Genomic DNA, 24,093 nt, shown 5'->3' with positions numbered 1-24,093 from the left:
TTCCTTGCTTAAACACAACAAAAAAACATTTTTGGCTGAATAACCCATAGCATATTGAGTTACTGACCAAGTTGATTTCTCCGATGGGCGTTATAACCAGCGTAATATGTGATTAAACTTTATAAGAAGAATAAAGTAAAATGAAAACAAAAATCCACATATCCACATTAATAAAGGTTTATTAGGAAGTTTTTGCGAACCCCCTGAAATCGTTTTGCGGACCCCTAGGGGTCTGTGGACTAGAGATGTCAACCGCGCAGCGTATATGCGGCCGCTTGCACCTCGTGCGTCATAAGCTATTTTTTTTAGTTAATTGAAGTGAAATAGAAAGCAGTTTACACATAGTTGTTTCATCACTGAAAAGTAAGCTGTTGTCCGTACTTTTATGTTTGAACTATCTTTCTAGGTGTTTGTAATGGTGTTTTTAAGTTTTGGAATATGTTGCTTATAGTGCTCAAATTTTGCGGTGCAGCTCAGCTTGCGAACAACTTATTAAATTGGGATGCGGGCAGCGAACACAAATTTTATATTCTCACCATCTCTACCGAGGACCCCCGGTTGAGAACCACTGTGGGCCTACTACGGCATTCCCACCCCATCCGTCAGAAATCAGTGCAGTTCTAAGCAAAACGGTCTACGACAATCAGTGCATTCAAAGGATCAAAAAGTCCGACTTTTAGACTTTGAGGTCTTGGACAATGCACCAATTTGCATTAACAAATGTGCATAAGAAGATTAAGTTTAACAATACTTGACCCAACCAAACCCAAACGCTAACCAGCGCCCTAACCCCAATAATGTGCGATAATTTAATAATTATAACGCTTCATGCCCCAATACATCAATTTGTGACGTAATAATCTTAAATACAATGGACGAGAAACCATCCGAGTTTGGGCTTTTTTCCCCAGTATTTAAAGAATTATTAAAATAACGCACATTATTTGGGTTAGGATTCGGGTTAGCGTTAGGGTTTAGGTGGGTCAAGTGTTATTAACCCTATCTCATATTTTTGGTTATCTTTTCTGAACTTTTAATGAATATTTTTAATTTATCTTCGCCGGGAGTTTACCTAAAGGTCCAAATCAGTGCATTGCCAGGACCTCAAGGTCTAAAAGTCTAGACTTTTCTGCCATTCGATGCCCTGATTGTCGTAGACCTTTTTGCTTAGAAATGCACTGATTTCTAACGGATCGGGTGGCATTCCTGTATTAAGTCAGCTGTGCGTAGAAGACACTTAAAAAACGCGCCTTTAGTAAAATCATCGAAGCGTGCGAATTTAGTGTGTACACAAACACTTTAATCTTTTGAAGCTAGCTCATGAGCCGGTGTATTTTCAGTTATGTAACTTTGTGTACATTACGAATGCAGTGCGTTTTGCCATTTTAACCCTTCCGGTCCATCTATCAACATGGTTAATTTAGCAAGGCCCAATAGTATTTTCCATTGTTGTGATAAATCGTTGTATAAATAGTACGACCAATATATATTTATATAAAAACTAATATTCCTTTTTAAATTGTAATGGATAAAGCACGTCCAATTGTTTTGTTCTTGCCATGGTTGGGGTCTACGTCACAGCAATGCGACAAATATCTTCAAGTCTATAAGAACTTTGGTTTTGAAGTTATAGTCAAAGAGAGTTTTGCACAGCATTTTCTCTGGCCAAGAAGTGCAATGAAAGATGTGGAAAAGTGTATGGTTGAAGAACTGCTTCCAGTCTGTACAACAGGGCGAAAAATCATTGTGCATGCCTTTTCTATAGGTTGCTATTTTTATGGGATTCTGCTTAAGTTCATCCATGAAAAGCCAGAAAAGTTTGGTTCAATAAAATCTAGCATATGTTGTCAGATAATTGACAGTCCAGTTGTTGGAAGCTACAAAGAAATGTCATCTGGCTTTGCCAAAGTGTTGTTGGCAACAGTTTAATGGGGTCGGTTGTAAATGCTGCATCCCAAATTTTCTTTGCTGCTACTCATCCTTACACAGCAAAACTCCATCAGCAAGTAGTGGATTCTTTTATTTACTTAGCTTTGGATGTACCTTCAGTTATTTATATTTGTAAAAATGACCCATTTGCTTTGCAGTCTGGTTTGGATTCAATGTGTAAAGTTTGGAATGAGAGGCTGTCAAACGTAACGGTTAAGTTGTGGGACAAGTCATTGCATGCGCGCCACATGGCTTTGTATCCTGAAGAATATAAGCAGATGCTATTTAACACCTTGTCGTCAGTTTTTGGAAATAATTTAAAAATTGTTCCTAAGTTGTAAAACAAACTTAATATAATCTTGCAATATTAATAAACAGTAATTTGTTGTTGTACCAACATGTTAGTTTGATAACAATCCATTTATTACTGTTTTTTGGAGATCTGTGGTGTTATACGTTATGATGTGCTTGCTATTTACTTTCTAGATGTACTAAACGACGTACTAAACATGCCTCCAATGACCAATCAAATAATATTCCTCATAGTTTTCTGTCTGTTTCATTTTGTATTGTCCCTTAATCTTCGTATAATAAATGCTTTATAGCAGATTGACAAATTTCAATGTACGTTTATACTCAAAATAAAAATTCTCTTTTTCCATATTTTTGAAATAAGTCACAATTATAATGAAAATAACATTAACTCAAGTTGATAATTAATGATCAAATTTGAATTGTTTTAAAAGTTATTAACAAATTTCCCCACCTTTACTGCAAACTGAACACATAATTTATCTTAAAGCAGTTTTATTTTTAATTAAAACATAGATTGTAAAATGTGTTTTCATTGTGATGAAAACAAGAGTTTTTCTCTTCGCCTAATTAATTGCCCTGCCCTAGTTAATATAATTTTATATATATATATATATATGTAAAATATTTGATGATATCCAGATATACATACCGAATATGTTTAAAATTATGTTTTATTATCTATTTGTGTTACCTCAAAAATTTACCTGTAAAAATTTTTTTCTATTCCTGTTACCTCAAAATTACTGTTTTATTAAATGATAAAATAGGTTAAACAACCTGTTTTGATGATTGTTGGCTACTGAATGTAGCTTGACATGGAAGAAGGACTTATTTTTTCTCGGCAATAGACATCTTAAGATGAGACAGAAAAATATTTAAATACTGTTTGTCCTAATAAACTGCCAAAATCCTATTTTACTTTGTTTTGTTTTACCAAACATGAAACCAAAGAAAATGGCTGATTCCAAACCAACAGTGTTATTGCTTCCTTGGCTTGCAGCCCCGAAACAAAGAATAGAAACATTTGTTACGCTTTATGAAAAGCTTGGCTTTCAGGTAATTGTGAAAAACTGCAACATCACTGATTTCCTATGGCCTGAAAGAGGAATACAAAATGGGAGGAGATTTCTTATTGAGCTACAGACTGAAATCAACCCGGATGGCTGTCCTTTGATCATTCACGCCTTTTCAATTGGCTGCTTTTTTTACTCCATCATTTTACATTGCCTCAACCAAGAACCAACCAAGTTCAAAAGTATAAGGTCCATGATTTGCTGTCAAATAATGGACAGTCCTGTCGTGGGAAACCTTAGAGAGATGGCCTATGGTGTTGGAAAGGTTTCTACTAAGGGGACATTTAGAAGACTGTTAGTTCAGTATTCAACTATGTTTTACTTCATGGCTACGAAATCATATACAGTTCGATACTATCACCAACTAATCAATGCTTTTAAATATAGCTCAGTGAATGTTCCTTCAGTATTATTATCCAGTGACAATGACCCAATGGCTTTACCAAAGCAGTTTCAGGGTCTATGCGAAATCTGGAGTGAAAATATTTCTCAGTTTTCTAGCAAAGTATGGAATGACTCTGCTCATATTATGCATTTCAAACGTCACCCTGAGGAATACAAGCAAATAGTTACTGATGTTATAGGAAAAGCTTTACCAAACCACTTGGCTTTAAAATCAAGTTTGTAATTTCTTTAATTATTTTTCCAATTTCACCTCAAAATGCCAGAGAACTGTGTACCTGTACTAGATTGTATTGTGCAATGCCTATTTAGTCTTTTGGTTTTATTGATTTAATATGTTAAAAAAGAATCTGTAATTAGGTTTATGGATAAACAGTGATTTATTATTTTTATTATTGTTTAAAAAGTATTATATCTATCCTAATTGATGTTCTACAATAAAGCGTACATACGTTTTTATTAAAATGTTTTCTTAACTCTTTTATGAAAAAACAACTATTGCAGGGACATGATGAGAAACATCTAAATATTTCATAACTTTTAACTAAAATACAATGTATGCAGCTTTGGGGTTATACCGACCCACCTCTCTTATCCGTCAAGGAGCATATGTTTCAAATGCATGCAGACGCATATCAAATGATAAACAACAAGGCAAGAAGCCCCTTGTAATTCTACTACCTTGGTTGAGAGCAAGTAGGACTGGCATTTCAAAGTACCAGACATTGTATGAAAAGCTTGGCTTTGAAGTGGTAACCAGGCAAGCAAACCTGGTTGACTTTCTGTGGCCAAAACAAGGTCTCCAGCACAGCAGTAAATTTCTGAAAAGTGTACAATGCAATGTAGTAGTGGATAAACGGCCAATCGTTATCCACGCCATGTCAGTTGGCGGCTACTTCTATGCACTTATGCTGCTGCGCTTTCAAACTGACAATAGTTTTGATGATGTATTGGCCAGCATCAAATGTCAAGTGTTGGACAGTCCGGTGGTGGGAACTCTGGCAGAAATGGCTACTGGAGTTGCATTAATGACCACGCAAAATAGACTGCTGCAACTAACTCTCAAAAACCTTACCCTTTTTTACTTTGCGATGACCAAACAACATACCGTGAAGCTGTATGATAAGTCAATAAACATGTTTAAGACCAATCCCCCAAAAGTTCCAACCCTGCTAATGTCGTCCAAAAATGACCCAATGGCTTTACCTGACGCCCTGCAAGGTTTTGCTTCTGCTTTCCGGGAATGTGGCCTCGAAGTTACTGTCCATCTGTGGGAAGACTCGAAACACACACAGCACTACCGATATCACCCTGAAAGTTATGAGAAAAAAATTAAGGATGTATTGCAAAAAGCCAAGATTTATTAATTAGATGCCTTTATATTAAACTAAATTGCTTCTTTCTTAGGGACTTTAGTGCAAGACAAGTCATTGCGCAGTGAGCTTTTACCTCAGCATACTATGACCATGGTTTTGCAATTTTACACAAATCCTGTTAGTTTTCTATAAAACTCTGATATGCGAACTGATTTTCATCATAACCCGCAGGTTTCCAGTTTACTCTATGTATGTATGTTTTGTAAAAATATTTATTAAATATTTATTTTGATATAGTTTAGTAAAATGTATTGCAATATATTTTTTGTTGATTTCATTGGTTTGTTCTTTGTTTTACTGCACACAACATTTAAAATGCCTCTTTAATGCAACTACTTGTAGCAGAAGCTTTTTTAACCCGATTTGTTACACAATTTTGACTGCACAGTAACAGTATGTAATGTTTATTCAGGACTGTCACTCTCAAGCAGTGGTTCTCAAACTGTGTGCTAAGACACACTTTAGTGTTTCATGAAACCTAATATTTTTTAAAACAATACATAATAAAACTGGAAAATATCCTATGCATGTAGGCAAGCATGTATGACTTTATGCAAACTATCTATTGAATAGCTTATAATAATATTGTATTTACCTATTGGTTTCCGGTGTAGTGGAGGTTGTTCTGAAATTATTATCATATTGGAATAAAAGAGATGTGCAAAATGTTATTCTTTTAAGTGCTGCGAGCTAAAAAAATCTTATGTATTTACCCAGTATATATATATATATATATATATGATAAACTATTGCAATAAGTTGCCACAATGTTCTCCTCCAGTACCATTTCCATTGAATATATTATATAATGTTAAATTTACTTTGCAACTATATATACACATCAAAAACTAATTGCACGCTGGTAAAAAAAATATTTTGATGCGTTTATTCACTTTGACATAAAATCACCTACTTTGCATTATTACATTAGCTTGATCTGTATTTAGCCTTGTTAATGGGTATTATATTTATTTTAAACTTTCTCTATATACAATTTAATTGGTTTTATGCAAAATAAATTTCTTATCAGGTGTATGGCTAAAAGGGATGTATATGGTATTTTTTTAGTTTTTAAAAAGCGAACCATCTTAATTCCTGTCTATAATAAAGCATATATATGTTTTTAAATATATATTTTCTGTAATGTTACATTATTATTTCAAAGCTGTTATAATAACAAAGAAAACAATTTTTTGCAGTTACATGGTGAGAATCTGCTCAATATTACATAGGTTTTTACTAAAACACAATGCATGTAGGTTTTGGGTTATACCGACCTTACTCTCTTATTCGCCAAACAGCATTTGTTTCAACTACATGCAGATACATATCGAATGATAAACAACAAGACAAAAAGCCCCTTGTAATCTTACTACCTTGGATGCGTGCAAGTCGGACCAGCATTTCAAAATACCAGACATTGTATGAAAAGCTTGGCTTTGAAGTGGTAACCAGGCAAGTGAACATGGTTGAATTTCTTTGGCCAAAACAAGGTCTCAAGCACAGCAGTAAATTTCTGGAAAGTTTACAACGCAAGGTAGTAGAGGACAAACAGCCAATAGTCATCCACGCCATGTCAGCCGGCGGCTTCTTTTATGCGCTCATGTTGTTGCGCTTTCAAACCGACAGGAGTTTTGACAATGTATTGACCAGCATCAAATGTCAAGTTTTGACAGTCCGGTAGTGGGAACGCTGGCAGAAATGGGAACTGCAGTGGCATTAATGGCAACGCAAAACAGACTGCTTCAACTAACTCTCAAAAACCTTACCCTGTTTTACTTTGCGCTGACCAAGCAACATACTGTGAAGCTGTATGATAAATCAATTAGCATGTACAAGACCAATCCCCCTATGTTCCAACCCTGCTAATGTCGTCCAAAAATGACCCAATGGCTTTACCTGACGCCGTGCAAGGTTTTGCTTCTGCTTTCCGGGATTGTGGCCTCGATGTTACTGTCCACCTGTGGGAAGACTCCAAACACACACAGCACTACCGATATCACCCTGAAAGTTATAAGAAAAAAATTAAAGATGTGTTGCAAAAAGCAGAGATTTTATAAATATATTTGGTTTACATATACAAACTATATTTCTTATTTCCTAATGACATTAGTGTGTCAGCGCTTACTTCTTACCTCTGCAATGCTGTAAAACATAACAATCATTTGTTTTTGTATGAAATTCTAACAAGCTGAATGCTTTTCATTGTACTCTATGTATATATGTATTGCAATAAGATTTATTAAATATTTATGTCGATGAAGTGTTGCAATATTTTTATTGATTTCATTCACTGTTGCGTCATTGTTTTTGTTTCTCGTTTTACTGCACACAATGTTCATAATACCTCTTGATTTCTTTGCAAGTATGACACATTTTTATTACAAATTTAGTTGCAACTTTTCGTTTTTCAACTAGAAAAATGAGAATACTCACTTTGAATTCAGCTACTTGCCTTTTTTACCCCAACTCTGTCCTCAAGTAAAAAGTCTGTGACTTTACAATTAAAATTTATACCTTTTTTGTGATCTTTGCTGGTATGTTGAAAAATGTTTTTTATTGAAGTATTTTAACCGTGTTTCTCATATTGCGTGCACCAATGTTACACTAAGTTTAAGAAAACTTGACAATTTGCAGTGTAATTATACTAATTTTGGAGCATTACCTATCCTATAAAATTGGAAATACAGGTGTCTTAAAATTAGGTATGCACAAGCATGTGATAATTGAATGCACCCTACCCATTCGATAGCTGTCTACATTATTGTATTTACCTAATGGTGACATGCTGTGTAGTGAGGATGAATAATAAATTAGGATTGTGTTGTGAAAATGATGTGCCACATTTTTGTTCTCGGAGTCTGCTGCAAATTACAAACAAAAGTGTTTAAAATATTAATCTATCCAGGACCATTGCCGTAATTTGCTATAATGTTTGTCTTTATCACCTTTTTAACGTTAAAGTTTACCTATAATCAAGATCAAGGGTACTGTATTTAGTGTTTTATTTAATAATATTTTCGTTCTTTAATTGGGTTTAATGCATTCAGTCACTTACTTTGCATTATTAAATTTATTTAAACTAGATTAATGTCCGTTAACCTGGTTACATTATTATTGACTTCCAGATATGTTTGTATATATCGTTGTATGTAACATGTAATTCGCTGTGGTCAATGTTGTTTCGTCTTTTAACAACAAAACACATGAAACAAAAACAAATTTCCTCGTTTTTCAAGACTAATGTTAAGCGCCGACTTTCTTCAGAGGTAAATTGGTAGGCTACAATATTTTGTTTATTAAACCAAAATTGATATGTAAAAATATTTTTTAGTTTAAGATATTTAACTTTTTTAAATGTTGACCCTAAAGTTTTGTGTTTTTAGGTGCAAACAGGTGATCCAAATGCAAAAAATATTAAACTAACAACAGATGAATCACCAAGGTATGCTTAGGTTTCATGATACCTATTCCATGCATTCAAGTATTAGGGATTAATTTATTTTCCATATTTCAGTGTGACTAACATTGGAAAGTCATGGAAGATTGCTCTTGGAGAAGAAATGACAAAACCTTATTTCAAAGAGGTGAAAACTGATTTGACTTTGTAATATAAAAGGGTGTTGCATGCACTTTTGGTAAAATAATGATGTTGACACTAATCCTGGAAAACTATAAATTTGTGACCAAGCTATATGTTAGAAAAACGTGATATGGTTCACATTTAACACATGAAGAAGAGGTGTCCTTTTTTATGCCTGATTAATATGCTTGTTTTTTTATATCATCCTCCATAAATTCACATACTTCATTTTACAGTTGGAAACATTTGTTAAAAAGGAACGAGCTGCAAAAACGATTTATCCTCCAGCGTCAATGGTTTACTTTTGGACGCAGCAATGTGCCATCCAAGATGTTAAAGTGGTCATTTTGGGCCAAGACCCTTATCATGGTCCAAGACAAGCTCATGGGCTTTGCTTTAGTGTTCAGGTAGTGGCAGATGCACTTTAAAGTATATTTTTTGAGATTTGTAAGTGGTAGAATTGTACAAGTTTATTAGGACTTTAGGGTACCTAGCTATAATTTTTACTCAAAGACTATTTTTAGGTAATTTCTGTGTTACATAATCGCTACATCGTTGACTTATAACAGTGATATCAAACTCAATGGTTGAGAAAATTGTGTGTTACATAACAGTGAAACTTTGGACTTTGCACAGTGGCCCTTAGCTAGGCTGTATAGCACATTCAAACATTCTTGACATTTTTTTTTAATTCAAACTTAGCTTATTTATGATTGCACATTTATGATAATGTATTCCTCAATTTTGTCATTTGTTATGTTTCGCACAGTGTTACCCCTTCAATGTAAAATTAAAATTGAAAAACAATTGTTATTGGTGTACACAGAAAGGAGTGACACCTCCACCAAGTCTTGTCAACATCTTTAAAGAACTTGAAAAAGATGTTCAGTCATTTTCCAAACCAGGCCATGGAGATTTGACAAACTGGGCAAAACAAGGTAATATTGCGGTCAACAACTACCATTCCACAATCATGGTACTAAAATATATAATACACACTTGGGACATAAACAAAACAACCTCAGTGAACTTTCTGCGAAATTTATGCTCTTTTGACCTTCTGGGAAGTTTATTTCATACAAACTAGGTAAATTTTAATTTTTGTCTTACTGTTTCAGGTGTGCTTCTTCTCAATGCTGTTCTGACTGTTCAAGCATCCAATGCAAACTCACATAAAGACAAAGGTTGGGAAAGGTTTACTGATGCTGTTATCTCCTGGATTAACAAAAATTCCAACAGCGTCGTTTTTATGTTATGGGGTTCCTACGCTCAGAAAAAAGGATCAAAAATTAATCAGGTGCCACATGCCAGTAATCAATTGTTTCTAAAAATATTTAAAGATTATTTTTAAACCAAATTAACCGGTGTTGTTGTTTCACAAGCAAATTATATGTGCTCTGGGATCTCAATTAAATGTGATGGCTGTAGTTCTTACTAACCATGATAAACTTTATACAGTGCATAAAAATAATTCAAAAAATTAAACAATACATAGGTAACAACGCGACTGTTCACTTTTCAAAGTTTAAATTTAGTTCAAAGTAAAGAATGTGTCTCTTAGTTAAAGATAATGTTTTTGTTGTCACAGAAAAAACACCTGGTCTTAAAATCGGTCCACCCTTCTCCCCTATCATCTTACCGTGGATTTTTTGGATGTAAGCATTTCTCCAAAGCAAATGATTACCTCAAGAAAAACGGCAAAGACCCAATAGAATGGAGTAATTTGTAAAAAACTTTTGTCGTATATTTGCAAAGCGTTTTTAAGCATAGCCCACGTTAGCTGCAATATCGATTATAGGAACTGCACAGATTTACAAGAAGTGGTTTGTAGATTGTTGTTTACCATGATTTGGAATTTTAGATTGACCCACATTAGTGTTTGAAACCTAAATAGGCACTTTTGAGCAGTTTAATTTGTGACATTTCTAATGTGATAAAGAAAGTCCTGATCTGCAAAAATTCCAAGTGATTAAATAAAATCGTCTCTTTAAAAAAATGTCAAGACAAATTTAACTGTTTTTTTTCCTTCACTTCTTAGTTATAGACAGTAGTGGTAGTGCTGCCTTAGTTAGGCATGCTTTGTACATATGCTTTGCGTTGTTCATTTCATTTTTTTCCTGTCACTTGCAGATGTAAAATTCTGTGCTCAATCAAAAGTCTATGTGTGAAAACTAACAAAAGCACTGCCAAAATTTTGATGCTGCCATTTTTAACAAACACTGCCTCTAAAAAATTTGTTTGTAACCTTAAAAAATATTAATTATTACAACACGCAGTTCAGTGAATTTGTTTTTCGTTTGTCAGTGTGGTAGATTTTTCTTGAATTAGACTTTAACCAGTATTAAATTCAGGTAAATTTTCGTAAAGTAATTAAATCAAAAAGTAGTATTTTTTCATTTAAGCGTGCTAGTTTGGTAAAACACTTGTATTTTTGTTGCTTTTTGCCGTGTATGTTCGTTTGTTGTAAATAGGAAAAGGTTTGACACAACTGCCGATATGATAGTTTTGAAATGTGCTGCTACACACTTTTCTTGTACATAGATCCTGTATATGTTGTAAATAAGGTGTTTTTTGTTGCCGTCTCCTTTTTTAATGTGACCCTACACGCGTATTTCTCGTTATTGTAAAAATTGAACCTGAATTAAGCCAGCCAAATTTTGGTTATATTTTGCCGTAAAATTTCTGAAGCCCACATATAATTCCATTTGTCAAATACACACTGGGTGCTGCCACAATAGTACAACACGTAATTGCTTGAAAAACTGCTTTATTGTAAATATCGTATGAACTTCAAGCGTCAACGCCCTTTTCCTGTTTTCATTTCATTTCTTTCAGTTGAATTTGTGGAGAATGATCGGTTACTTTTAACTGGGTTGCCAAGCTCTCCGTTCGTTCTGTTACCGTTTGTTATTTTCGTTGAAATAAACTTGGAAAAGTGTATGATAAGGTCTTCTGAGCGAAAAACGTCTAATATATTGCATATCCGCACGTTCTAACCGGCCAGAGCTTGTTCGTTATATAAGTCAGAAACCGAGACGACGAACTAGCAGTGGTGGATTCAGGATTTTGTTTGGGGTGGCATGAATTATGTCACAAAATTACGTCGAATTTGTTTATTTTGTGCATTTTAGGTTTGGATAGGTTTCACCCTCAATACAAAAGTGAAATTAGCCAAACTTTTATTTAACATAATGCGATGTGACGCTCGAATATAAAACCAGTTTTATCGAAATGGGCGAAGACAGGGATGGGCAATTAGTTTAACCGCGGGCCACATGAGAAGCCTAAACGGGTCAAAAATAGGATCTCAAATAAATAAGACGTCATACTCCGACGCTGTACAACGAATAAGCTGACGAACTTGTTATTACGTTAGGAGTTGTGCGCAATTTAAAAGAAGAAACAATTGCGACTATAGGCTATTTGTTTTAAAGTGCAAACTTCAATTTAGGAAACGTCACGCATTGAACACAGATAAAAAATGTATACCGTATATGCCGTTTTTTAAGTTGTGGGCTTTTGCTGTCAAATAATGGACAGTCCTGTCGTCGGAAACCTTAGAGAGATGGCCTATGGTGTTGGAAAGGTTTCTACTAAGGGGACATTTAGAAGACTGTTAGTTCAGTATTTAACTATGTTTTACTTCATGGCTACGAAATCGTATACAGTTCAATACTATCACCAACTAATCAATGCTTTTAAATATAGCTCAGTAAATGTTCCTTCAGTATTATTATCCAGTGACAATGACCCAATGGCTTTACCAAAGCAGTTTTAGGGTATATGTGAAATCTGGAATGAAAATATTTCTCAGTGTTCTAGCAGAGTATGGAATGACTCTGCTCATATTATGCATTTCAAACGTCATCCTGAGAAATACAAGCAAATAGTTACTGATGTTATAGGAAAAGCTTTACCCAACCACCTGCATGGCTTTAAAATCAAGTTTGTAATATCTTTAATTCTATTTCCAATATCACCTCAAAATGCCAAAGAACTGTGTACCTGTACTAGATTGTATTGTGCAATGCCTATTTAGTCTTTTGGTTTTATTGATTTCAAAAAATCTGTAATTAGGTTTATGGATAAACAGTGATTTATTATTTTTATTATTGTTCAAAAAGTATTATATCTATCCTAATTGATGTTCTACAATAAAGCGTACATACGTTTTTATTAAAATGTTTTCTTAACTCTTTTATGAAAAAACAACTATTGCAGGGACATGATGAGAAACATCTAAATATTTCATAACTTTTAACTAAAATACAACGTATATAATTTTGGGGTTATACCGACCCACCTCTCTTATCCGTCAAGGAGCATATGTTTCAACTGCATGCAGACGCATATCAAATGATAAACAACAAGGCAAGAAGCCCCTTGTAATTCTACTACCTTGGTTGAGAGCAAGTAGGACTGTCATTTCAAAGCACCAGACTTTGTATGAAAAGCTTGGCTTTGAAGTGGTAACCAGGCAAGCAAACTTGGTCGACTTTCTGTGGCCAAAACAAGGTCTCCAGCACAGCAGTAAATTTCTGAGAAGTGTACAACGCAAGGTAGTTGTGGATAAACGGCCAAACGTTATCCACGCCATGTCAGTTGGCGGCTACTTCTATGCACTTATGCTACTGTGCTTTCAAGCTGACAAGAGTTTTGATGATGTATTGGCCAGCATCAAATATCAAGTGTTGGACAGTCCGGTAGTGGGAACAGGGACTTTAGTGCAAGACAAGTCATTCCGCAGTGAGCTTTTACCTCAGCATACTATGACCATGGTTTTGCAATTTTACACAAATCCTGTTAGTCTACATAATAAAAGAGAAAGTTTGTGAGATGTAAGATGTTCGCACAGTCGGTGATGATTATTATTTGAATTTCGAGCAGTTTCACGTTGCGCCGCTTCAGCTCAGTGGTAGACAACTAGTTTCGAACCAAGGGTCGTGAGTTCAAACCTCACTATTGGAAAACTGTTGAAATGTTCACTTTCCGTGTGCAATGGTTTGCATCACAGTGTTACGTCACGCTCGATGCGATTCACAAAATGTTACAATGCAAATTTCAACGTGGTACAATGTTACCAAGATTGTGTCCAGCATTAGTTAATTTAATAAAGGTATATTTAGAAGTAGAGTTCAAGTAAAAGATAGTTCAAGTTTAACGTATCCGCGCAAAACTTTTTTCAAGCGCCATTATTACCTGCCGGGAAATAAATAAATGAAAGTAAGTATATTTCTTTAGTAAAAAAGTAAAATTTTAATTTTTCCAACTAAGACTATTATGTTTAGGAACTTATTGATGCCTGTTACCGCGTAAGATTAGGTAGAGTTCGCAAATTTACGAAGAATTAAATTTTTATTTTAAAGCCGTTTGTTTGCGATAGTGATTGAGGCCAACGCCTAATGACTTTTTACAATGTGTTTACCCACGCAATACTTAGGCAGAGTTCGCGAAATATTGCGTTTATAACAGTAGTTAACAGTAAGCATTTGTTTTTTCAATGAGGATTTTTATCACGTTTGACGCAGTATAGCACCGGGATTACGTATTTGTTAAATATGACGCTATCAAGCAAGTCTAAGCAATTGCTGCTGCAACCTAAAGTTTTACGTTTGGTAGTTATTCTCAATTGACAAACGTAACGGGTTTTCGTTACTGAAAAGATGTATTGCATGCTTAGCCAAGTGTTGTGCGCTATAGTTAACCGACATGACATTAAAAAAAAATTATGTTTCCATTATTTATGTCTTTAACTAAGATCTTACAGGGGTCGTGAGTTCAAACCTCACTGTTGGAAAACTGTTGAAATGATCACTTTCTGTTTACAATGGTTTGCATCACAGTGTTACGTCACACTCGATGCGATTCACAAAATGTTACAATGCACATTTCAACATGGTACAATGTTACCAAGATTGTGTTTAAGCACGTATCCCAGGCCCCAGCGTTAGTTAATTTAATAAAGGTATATTTAGAAGTAGAGTTTAAGTAAAAGATAGTCCAAGTTTAACGTATCCGCGCAAAACTTTTTTCAAGCGCAATTACCTACCGGGAAATAAATAAATGAAAGTAAGTATATTTTCTTAGTAAAAAAGTAAAATTTTAATTTTTCCAACTAAGACTATTATGTTTAGGAACTTATTGATGCCTGTTACCGCGTAAAGTTTAGGTAGAGTTCGCAATTTTACGAAGAATTTATTTTTTATTTTAAAGCCGTTTGTTTGCGATAGTGATTGAGGCCAAAGCCTAATGACTTTTTACAATGTGTTTACCCACGCAATACTTAGCAGAGTTCGCGAAATATTGCGTTTATAACAGTAGTTAACAGTAAGCATTTGTTATTTCAATGAGGATTTTTCTCACGTTTGACGCAGTTTAGCACCGGGATTACGTATTTGCTTAAACATGACGCTATCAATTAGCAATTGCTGCTGCAACCTAAAGTTTTACGTTTGGTAGTTATTCTCAATTGACAAATGTCACGGTTTTTCGTTACTTAAAAGATGTATTGCATGCTTAGCCAAGTGTTGTGCGCTATAGTTAACCGACATGACATTTGAAAAAAAAATATGTTTCCATTATTTATGTCTTTAACTAAGATCTTACAGGGGTCGTGAGTTCAAACCTCACTGTTGGAAAACTGTTGAAATGATCACTTTCTGTTTACAATGGTTTGCATCACAGTGTTACGTCACACTCGATGCGATTCACAAAATGTTACAATGCAAATTTCAACATGGTACAATGTTACCAAGATTGTGTTTAAGCACGTATCCCAGGCCCCAGCGTTAGTTAATTTAATAAAGGTATATTTAGAAGTAGAGTTTAAGTAAAAGATAGTCCAAGTTTAACGTATCCGCGAAAAACTTATTTTCAAGCGCAATTACCTGTCGGGAAATAAAAAAATGAAAGTAAGTATATTTCCTTAGTAAAATAATTAAAATTTTAATGTTTCCAACTTAAGGCTGGTTCACACTAGACGCGTCTGGCGTTAAGCGGAAAACGTCAGCGCCTAAAGCGTGAAAAACGCTTGCCGTCAGACGCGCTTCGTTCACACTAAGTAGTCATAGAACACTAACATTTTTAGTAAGTATTCTATGAATATATACGGTAACTAGCGACGCTCGTCAAGGTAGGATTCTAGACCAGTGCCGAAATTTCTATGTAGTGACACTCAGTTCAAACGTTTAGGCATAAGCAAATTTGTTATGACATTTAAAAAAATATGTTTGCATTATTTATGTCATTTACGAAGATCTTACGAATAACCGGTAAATATTCTTTTGGGTAAAATGATCGGAACGCTCACTAATTTAAGTATTACCCCGTTAAAACAAGTATTAAACCAACGCACAATATTTGGGTTAGGGTGGGGGTTAGCGTTTGGCTGAAGGTGGGTCAAGTGTTATTACATTTAATAATAATACTGTAAGCGTTCCGACCATTCATCATTCCGTAAATTAGTGTTACCATATTCTTTGTAACCTGGGCAACGCCGGGTATTTTGTCTAGTTTTTTTATAAAACTGTGATATGCGAACTGATTTTCATCACAACCCGCAGGTTTCCAGTGTACTCTATGTATGTATGTTTTGTAAAAGTATTTATTAAATATTTATTTTGATATGGTTTAGTAAAATGTATTGCAATATTGTTTGTTGATTTTATTGCTTTGTTCTTTGTTTTACTGCACACAACATTTAAAATGCCTCTTTAATGCAACTACTTGTTGCAGAAGCTTTTTTAACCTGATTTGTTACACAATTTTGACTGCACAGTAACAGTATGTAATGTTTATTCAGGACTGTCACTCTCAAGCAGTGGTTCTCAAACTGTGTGCTAACACATGAAACCTAATATTTTAAAACAGTACATAATAAAACTGGAAAATAACCTATGCATGTAGGCAAGCATGTATGACTTTATGCAAACTATCTATTGAATAGCTTATAATATTAATGTATTTACCTATTGATTTCCGGTGTAGTGGAGGTTGTTCTGAAATTATTATCATATTGGAATAAAAGAGATGTGCAAAATTTTATTCTTCTAAGTGCTGCGAGCTAAAAAAAACTTATGTATTTACCAAGTATATATATATATATATATGATAAACTATTGCAATAAGTTGCCACAATGTTCTCCTACAGTACCATTTCCACTGAATATATTATATAATGCTAAATTTACTTTGCAACTATATATACACATCAAAAACTAATTGCACATTGGTAAAAAAAAATATTTTAATGTGTTTATTCACTTTAACATAAAATCACTTACTTTGCATTATTACATTAGCTTGATTTGTATTTAGCCTTGTTAATGGGTATTATATTTATTTTAAACTTTCTCTATATACAATTTAATGGATTTTATACAAAATGAATGTTTTATCAGGTGTATGGCTAAAAGGGATGTTTATGTTATTTTTTTAGATTTTAAAAAGTGGACCTATATTAATTGCTTATCTATAATAAAGCATATATACGTTTTTAAATATATATTTTCTGTAATGTTACATTACTATTTTAAAGCTGTTATAACAACAATAAAAAAAAACATTTTTTTGCAGTTACATAGTGAGAATCTGCTCAATATGGGTTATAACTAAAACACAATGCATGTAGCTTCTGGGTTATACCGACCCTACTCTCTTATTCGCCAAGGAGCATTTCTTTCAACTACATGCAGATACATTTCGAATGATAAACAACAAGACAAAAAGCCCCTTGTAATCTTAATACCTTGGATGCGAACAAGCCCGACCAGCATTTCAAAATACCAGACATTATATGAAAAGCTTGGATTGAAGTGATAACCAGGCAAGTGAAGATGGTTGAATTTCTTTGGCCAAAACAAGGTCTCAAGCACAGCAGTAAATTTCTGGAAAGTTTACAACGCAAGGTAGTGGAGGACAAACAGCCAATAGTAATCCACGCCATGTCAGCCGGCGGCTTCTTTTATGCCCTTATGTTGTTACGCTTTCAAACCGATAGGAGATTTGACAATGTATTGGCCAGCATCAAATGTCAAGTTTTTGACAGTCCGGTAGTGGGAACACTGGCAGAAATGGGAATGCAGTAGCATTAATGGCAACGCAAAATAGACTGCTGCAACTAACTCTCAAAAACCTTACCCTGTTTTGCTTTGCGCTGACCAAACAACATACTGTAAAGCTGTATGATAAATCAATAAACATGTTTAAAACTAATCCCCCAAAAGTTCCAACCCTGCTAATGTCGTCCAAAATGACCCAATGGCTTTACCTGACGCCCTGCAAGGTTTTGCTTCTGCTTTCCGGGATTGTGGCCTCGATGTTACTGTCCATCTGTGGAAAGACTCCAAACACACACAGCACTACCGATATCACCCTGAAAGTTATGAGAAAAAAAATTAAGGATGTGTTGCGAAAAGCAGAGATTTTATAAATATATTTGGTTTACATATACAAACTATATTTCATGACTTTAGTGTGTCAGCGCTTACTTCTTACCTCTGCAATGCTGTAAAACATAACAATAATTTGTTTTTGTATGAAATTCTGAAAAGCTGAATGCTTTTCAGTGTACTCTATGTATATATATGTATTGCAATGATATTTATTAAATATTTATTTTGATGAAGTTTATTAAAAGTGTTGCAATATTTTTATTGATTTCATTCACTGTCGCGTCATTGTTTTTGTTTCTCGTTTTACTACACACCATGTTCATAATACGTCTTGATTTCTTTGCAAGTATGACACATTTTTGTTACAAATTTATTTGCAACTTTTCATATTTCAACTAGAAAAATGAGAATATTCCCTTTGAATGCAGCTACTTGTCTTTTTTATCCTAACTCTGTCCTTAATACCTTTTTTTGTGATCATTGCTGGTATGTTTAAAATGTTTTTTATTCAAGTAATTTGACTGTTTTTCTCCTTCTGCGTGCACCAATGTTACACTAAGTTTAAGAAAACTTGACATTTTGCAGTGTAATTATACTAATTTTGGAGCATTACCTATCCTATAAAATTGGAAATACAGGTGTCTTAAAATTAGGTATGCACAAGCATGTGATAATTGAATGCACCCTACCCATTCGATAGCTGTCTACATTATTGTATTTACCTAATGGTGACATGCTGTGTAGTGAGGATGAATAATAAATTAGGATTGTGTTGTAAAAATGATGTGCCACATTTTTGTTCTCGGAGTGTGCTGCAAATTACAAACAAAAGTGTTTAAAATATTAATCTATCCAGGACCATTGCCATAATTTGCTATAGTGTTTTTCTTTATCACCTTTTTAACGTTAAAGTTTACCTATAATCAAGATCAAGGGTACTGTATTTAGTGTTTTATTTAATAATATTTTCATTCTTTAATTGGGTTTAATGCATTCAGTCACTTACTTTGCATAATTAAGTTTATTTAAACTAGATTACTGTCCGTTAACCTGGTTACATTATTATTGACTTTGAGATATGTTTGTATATATCATTGTATGTAACATGTAATTCGCTGTTGTCAATGTTGTTTCGTCTTTAACAACAAAACACATGAAACAAAAACAAATTTTCTCGTTTTTCAAGACTAATGTTAAGCGCCGACTTTCAAAAATATTTTGTTTTTTAAACCTAAATTGATTTGTAAAAATGTTTTTTAATTTAATATATATATTTAACTATTTTAAATGTTGACCCTAAAGTTTTCTGTTTTTAGGTGCAAACAGGTGATTCAAATGCAAATAATATTAAACTAACAACAGATAAATCACCAAGGTATGCTTAGGTTTCATGATACCTATTCCATGCATTCAAGTATTAGAGATTAATTTATTTTCCACATTTTAGTATGACTAACATTGGAAAGTCATGGAAGATTGCTCTTGGAGAAGAAATGAAAAAACCTTATTTCAAAGAGGTGAAAACTGATTTGGCCTTGTAATATAAAATGGTGTTGCATGCAATTTTAGTAAAAAATGATGTTGACACCAAACCTGGAAAACTGTTAATTTGTGATTAAGCTATATGTTAGAAATACGGCATATGGTTCACATTTAACACATAAAGAGGTGTCACTTTTTGATGCCTGATTAATATGCCCTGTTTTTTCAATGTCATCTAACATAAATTTACATACTTCAATTTTCAGTTGGAAACATTTGTTAAAAAGGAACGAGCTGCAAAAACGATTTATCCTCCGCCGTCAATGGTTTACTCTTGGACGCAGCAATGTGCCATCCAAGATGTTAAAGTGGTCATTTTGGGCCAAGACCCTTATCATGGTAAAAGCCAAGCTCATGGGCTTTGCTTTAGTGTTCAGGTAGTGGCAGATGCACCTTAAACAATTAAGTGTTAGTGGTAGAATTGTACAAGCTTATTAGGACTTTCGGTACCTATCTATAATTTTTACTCAAAGACTATTTTTAGGTAATTTCTATGTTACATAATCGCTACATTGTTGACTTATAACAGTGATATCAAACTCAATGATTGAGAAAATTGTGTGTTACATAACAGTGAAACTTTGCACAGTGGCCCTTAGCTAGGCTGTATAGCACATTAAAACATTCTTGACATTTTTTTTCTATTCAAACTTAGCTTATTAATGATTGCACATTTATGATATGGTCTGTTATCAACAAGCAATGTATTCCTCAATTTCGTCATTTGTTATGTTTCACACAGTGTTACCCCTTCAACGTAAAATTAAAATTAAAAAACAATTGTTATTGGTGTACACAGAAAGGAGTGACACCTCCGCCAAGTCTTGTCAACATCTTTAAAGAACTTAAAAAAGATGTTCAGCCAACGTTCAAACCAGGCCATGGAGATTTGACGAACTGGGCAAAACAAGGTAATATTGCAGTCAACAACTACCATTCCACAATCATGGTACTAAAATATATAATACACACTTGGGACATAAACAAAACAACCTCTGTGAACTTTCTGGGAAGTTTATTTCATACAAACTAGAAAAATTTTAATTTTTGTCTTACTGTTTCAGGTGTGCTTCTTCTCAATGCTGTTCTGACTGTTCAAGCATCCAATGCAAACTCTCATAAAGACAAAGGTTGGGAAAGGTTTACTGATGCTGTTATCTCCTGGATTAACGAAAATTCAAAAAACAGCGTCGTTTTTATGTTATGGGGTTCCTACGCTCAGAAAAAAGGATCAAAAATCAATCAGGTGCCACATGCCAATATTGAAAGATTATTTTTAAACCAAATCAACCGGTGTTGTTGTTTCACACGCAAATTACCTAAAATAAATGTGGTGGCTGTAGTCTTTACTAACCATACTAAACTTTATACAGTAAATTACAATGAAAATGTTGTACATAGTTAACAACGCAATTGTTCTTCAAAGTTTTGTTAAAAGTAAGTTATGTGTCTTTTAGTTAAAAGATAATTTTCTTTGTCACAGGAAAAACACCTGGTCCTAAAATCGGTCCATCCTTCTCCCCTATCATCTTCCAGTGGATTTTTTGGATGTAAGCATTTCTCCAAAGCAAATGATTACCTCAAGAAAAGCGGCAAAGACCCAATAGAATGGACTAATTTGTAAAAACTTTTGCCGTATATTTGCAAAGCGTTTTTAAGCATAGCCCACGTTAGCTGCAATCATCGAATATAGGAACTGCACAGATTTGCAAGAAGTGGTTTGTAGATTGTTGTTAACCATGATTTGGAATTTTAGATTGTTAAAACCAACATTTCAACCCAGATTAGTGTTTGAAACCTATATAGGCACTTCTGAGCAGTGTAGCGTCGATTTATGATTTGTCACTTTTTCACAACTTTTACCAAACACTCGCTGTTACACTGAGAACAAAGCATTCGGCTCTTTCACACATGAATAATGTTATATCGAGACACATATATTTCCGTTATAGATAAAAGTATTTTACCTGTGTGAACGCGTTATTGTAACAGTTCCCGGCTGACAAAAAGGCTTCGGGATATGAAACATTTCCGCTTTTCTGTGTCGCCTTTGTTTTTGTTCATGCAAATTATCACCTTTTATAAGCAGCGCGTTATATCAATATATACCAATCCAGTCTTGTCTAGTCAATACAGTGAGTGGTTGTGCTTGCCGGCATTAGCCGGTTTGCCCATAATAGCCAACACAAACTGTGTGGAATTGTAATCAGACAACAGCAATACTTATTGAAGTAATAGTGAGGTTGATTGCCGAGGCAAATTAGTTTAATGAGAGTTGCAATAAAACACCCTGCTTTAAATTGGTTCCACGCGAGTGAGGAAGAAAGAACTCTATTTCTTATGGCCAAGAAAAGTCGTTGAACGAAGCTCAAAAGAAAAGATGTGCCTTAATCTGTACGGACCACTTACAAACGACCGCCTAAAAACTATTATGCTTGAAACCTGCAAGAAGCTAGCTGTTGGAAGCATTGATTTCGTCGAAAGATACGTCGAAAGACGCTCCATCTCGTCAGCAAAGCATTTGCTTGGAATTCGAAACACGAAATACAAACAAGCGTTGCCGATAAAGACATCACCACCGTTTGGAATCATGGAAAACGAATCGGAATTATGAATTTCACAATAACTGATTCTGCCTAGTTTATCAGGTGAAAAGCTATTATACTTTTGAAAAAAAAAATATATATATATAATAAGCAAAAATATAGACCGAAAGGTCTGTAAGTTGCTTTTATGTAACTTTTTGTTAAACCATTATGTATCGCATTTCGCAAATTATGTATAGTCTATATCTATGAAGTCTAAGCTTAAACGTCGATCGCACGATCTTTTGATAAATGTTAAAAGAGCTTAATTATTGTGCTTGGAGCTCAATAGTTTGAAATCAACGCGTTAAACTTGCGAATCACGACTTAATTTTGTTGTGCACGAAATAATTTCGTGTTAAGTTTCCGAATTCTTTTAAACATTTGGTACGTTTTGGGTTTTTCTCTCATCACGCAGCCGCGTTTACACACGAGTTTAAACATCTCGTATCAAGCATAATGATTTATCCACACGCGAAACATTAGCTTTCAAATCACAATTTTAGGAACACCCCATTTCCTGCCTTTTGTTGAAAGCAATAGTGAATAAGCAGCAACTTCAAAGCGTATTTTCTTGTGATGTGTCGTTATTTTAAAACTTACAGTGAACGAATTGTTCAAACTAAAATATGCAAATTTTTAAGGAAACGTTGCTCAATGTTAAAAATCAAAAGAATTTAATTCCGAACAAATAACTGCCCCTCCTTTCCTTTGTTTTCACAGTTTCACGTTTTTCACCATTTGTAACGGAAGGACGTGAACGAGAAAGAGAGACAACAACAAAACGCCTGTCGTTCGTTGACTTATCGACAGAAGAAAACATCTTGTTGTTGAACGTGTTGCTAAAATATACAACTCGTGACTCATTGCCTTGCTCATGTTCATTTCGCTCAAATCGCATGAAGCACTTTGTAACAAAAGTCAATTGTGTTAAAAAAAAAATAGAAACCTTTCGGGTATATTGCGAAAAGCAGCCGCCGTGTTACATTCACGACGGCAATTCCTTTTGTGCTGGAGTGTCTGTAGCGTCATAAGTAATAATTAGTGGATAATTTGGAATTTAAAGTATTGTGTATTTATCAAATATGTTACGATTTATGATTTGTCACTTTTTCACAACTTTTACCAAACACTCGCTGTTACATTGAGAGCAAAGCATTCGGCTCTTTCACACATGAATAATGTTATATCGTGACACATATATTTCCGTTATAGATAAAAGTATTTCACCTGTGTGAACGCGTTATTGTAACAGTTCCCGGCTGACAAAAAGGCTTCGGGATATGAAACATTTCCGCTTTTCTGTGTCGCCTTTGTTTTTGTTCATGCAAATTTTCACCTTTTATAAGCAGCGCGTTATATCAATATATACCAATCCAGTCTTGTCTAGTCAATACAGTGAGTGGTTGTGCTTGCCGGCATTAGCCGGTTTGCCCATAATAGCCAACACAAACTGTGTGGAATTGTAATCAGACAACAGCAATACTTATTGAAGTAATAGTGAGGTTGATTGCCGAGGCAAATTAGTTTAATGAGACTTGTAATCAACGCGCATGCTTCAGCAGTTTAATTTGTGACATTTTCATGTGACAAAGTAAACTCCTGATCTGCAAAATTTCCAAGGGATTAAAATCGTCTCTTTTAAAAAAATGTTTTCCTTCACTTTTCAGTTATAGACAGCAGTGGTAGTGCTGCCTTAGTTATGCATGCTTTGTACATATGCTTTGCGTTGTTTATTTCATTTTTTTCTGTCACTTGCAGATGTAAAATTCTGTGCTCAATCAAAAGTCTATGTGTGAAAACTAACAAAAGCACTGCCAAAGTTTTGATGCTGCCATTTTTAACAAACACTGCCTCTAAAAAATTTGTTTGTAACCTTAAAAAATATTAATTGTT

At 34.2% G+C, this 24,093-nt stretch overlaps 4 protein-coding genes and 1 pseudogene across 4 annotated transcripts; all 5 read left to right on the top strand.

Annotated features, from left to right (window-relative positions):
* Window positions 1-1,390: 1,390 nt before the first annotated feature.
* LOC146138546 (uncharacterized) lies at window positions 1,391-2,819 on the top strand. Its single transcript, XM_083394598.1, has 2 exons — window positions 1,391-1,896; window positions 1,929-2,819. The coding sequence occupies exons 1-2, from the start codon at window positions 1,525-1,527 to the stop codon at window positions 2,268-2,270; spliced, it is 714 nt and encodes a 237-aa protein (XP_083250724.1). The 5' UTR covers window positions 1,391-1,524; the 3' UTR covers window positions 2,271-2,819.
* A 1,121-nt stretch (window positions 2,820-3,940) lies between these two features.
* LOC146138545 (transmembrane protein 53-B-like) lies at window positions 3,941-6,192 on the top strand. Its single transcript, XM_083393574.1, has one exon. The coding sequence runs from the start codon at window positions 4,274-4,276 to the stop codon at window positions 5,084-5,086; it is 813 nt and encodes a 270-aa protein (XP_083249700.1). The 5' UTR covers window positions 3,941-4,273; the 3' UTR covers window positions 5,087-6,192.
* Window positions 6,193-8,218: 2,026 nt separating this feature from the next.
* On the top strand, window positions 8,219-11,618 carry LOC146138544 (uracil-DNA glycosylase-like). The gene is made up of 7 exons (XM_083393191.1): window positions 8,219-8,364; window positions 8,482-8,540; window positions 8,613-8,682; window positions 8,915-9,085; window positions 9,505-9,616; window positions 9,797-9,975; window positions 10,267-11,618. The coding sequence occupies exons 1-7, from the start codon at window positions 8,272-8,274 to the stop codon at window positions 10,405-10,407; spliced, it is 825 nt and encodes a 274-aa protein (XP_083249317.1). The 5' UTR covers window positions 8,219-8,271; the 3' UTR covers window positions 10,408-11,618.
* Window positions 11,619-12,210: 592 nt separating this feature from the next.
* Window positions 12,211-18,077, top strand: LOC146138543 (uncharacterized; annotated as a pseudogene).
* Window positions 17,628-22,327, top strand: LOC146138542 (uracil-DNA glycosylase-like). The gene is made up of 6 exons (XM_083393229.1): window positions 17,628-19,445; window positions 19,518-19,587; window positions 19,819-19,989; window positions 20,412-20,523; window positions 20,677-20,858; window positions 21,096-22,327. The coding sequence occupies exons 2-6, from the start codon at window positions 19,519-19,521 to the stop codon at window positions 21,234-21,236; spliced, it is 675 nt and encodes a 224-aa protein (XP_083249355.1). The 5' UTR covers window positions 17,628-19,445; window position 19,518; the 3' UTR covers window positions 21,237-22,327.
* Window positions 22,328-24,093: the final 1,766 nt, after the last annotated feature.

This window comes from Ascidiella aspersa, chromosome 7 (genome assembly GCF_963924565.1).
Source record: "Ascidiella aspersa chromosome 7, kaAscAspe10.2, whole genome shotgun sequence".
Taxonomy (NCBI): domain Eukaryota; kingdom Metazoa; phylum Chordata; class Ascidiacea; order Phlebobranchia; family Ascidiidae; genus Ascidiella; species Ascidiella aspersa.
The sequence above is the reverse complement of the archived record's forward strand: the minus strand, read 5'-3'. Positions and strand labels throughout refer to the sequence as shown.

Coding starts and splice junctions, on each gene's coding strand:
- LOC146138546 (XM_083394598.1), top strand. CDS start 1,525: ATGGATAAAGCACGTCCAATTGTTTTGTTCTTGCCATGGTTGGGGTCT. Junction 1,897..1,928: donor GCTACAAAGAAATGTCATCT/GGCTTTGCCAAA, acceptor GGCAACAGTTTA/ATGGGGTCGGTTGTAAATGC.
- LOC146138545 (XM_083393574.1), top strand. CDS start 4,274: ATGTATGCAGCTTTGGGGTTATACCGACCCACCTCTCTTATCCGTCAA.
- LOC146138544 (XM_083393191.1), top strand. CDS start 8,272: ATGTTGTTTCGTCTTTTAACAACAAAACACATGAAACAAAAACAAATT. Junction 9,086..9,504: donor GGCTTTGCTTTAGTGTTCAG/GTAGTGGCAGAT, acceptor TGGTGTACACAG/AAAGGAGTGACACCTCCACC. Junction 9,976..10,266: donor AAGGATCAAAAATTAATCAG/GTGCCACATGCC, acceptor TTGTTGTCACAG/AAAAAACACCTGGTCTTAAA.
- LOC146138542 (XM_083393229.1), top strand. CDS start 19,519: ATGACTAACATTGGAAAGTCATGGAAGATTGCTCTTGGAGAAGAAATG. Junction 20,524..20,676: donor GACGAACTGGGCAAAACAAG/GTAATATTGCAG, acceptor TTACTGTTTCAG/GTGTGCTTCTTCTCAATGCT. Junction 20,859..21,095: donor AAGGATCAAAAATCAATCAG/GTGCCACATGCC, acceptor TCTTTGTCACAG/GAAAAACACCTGGTCCTAAA.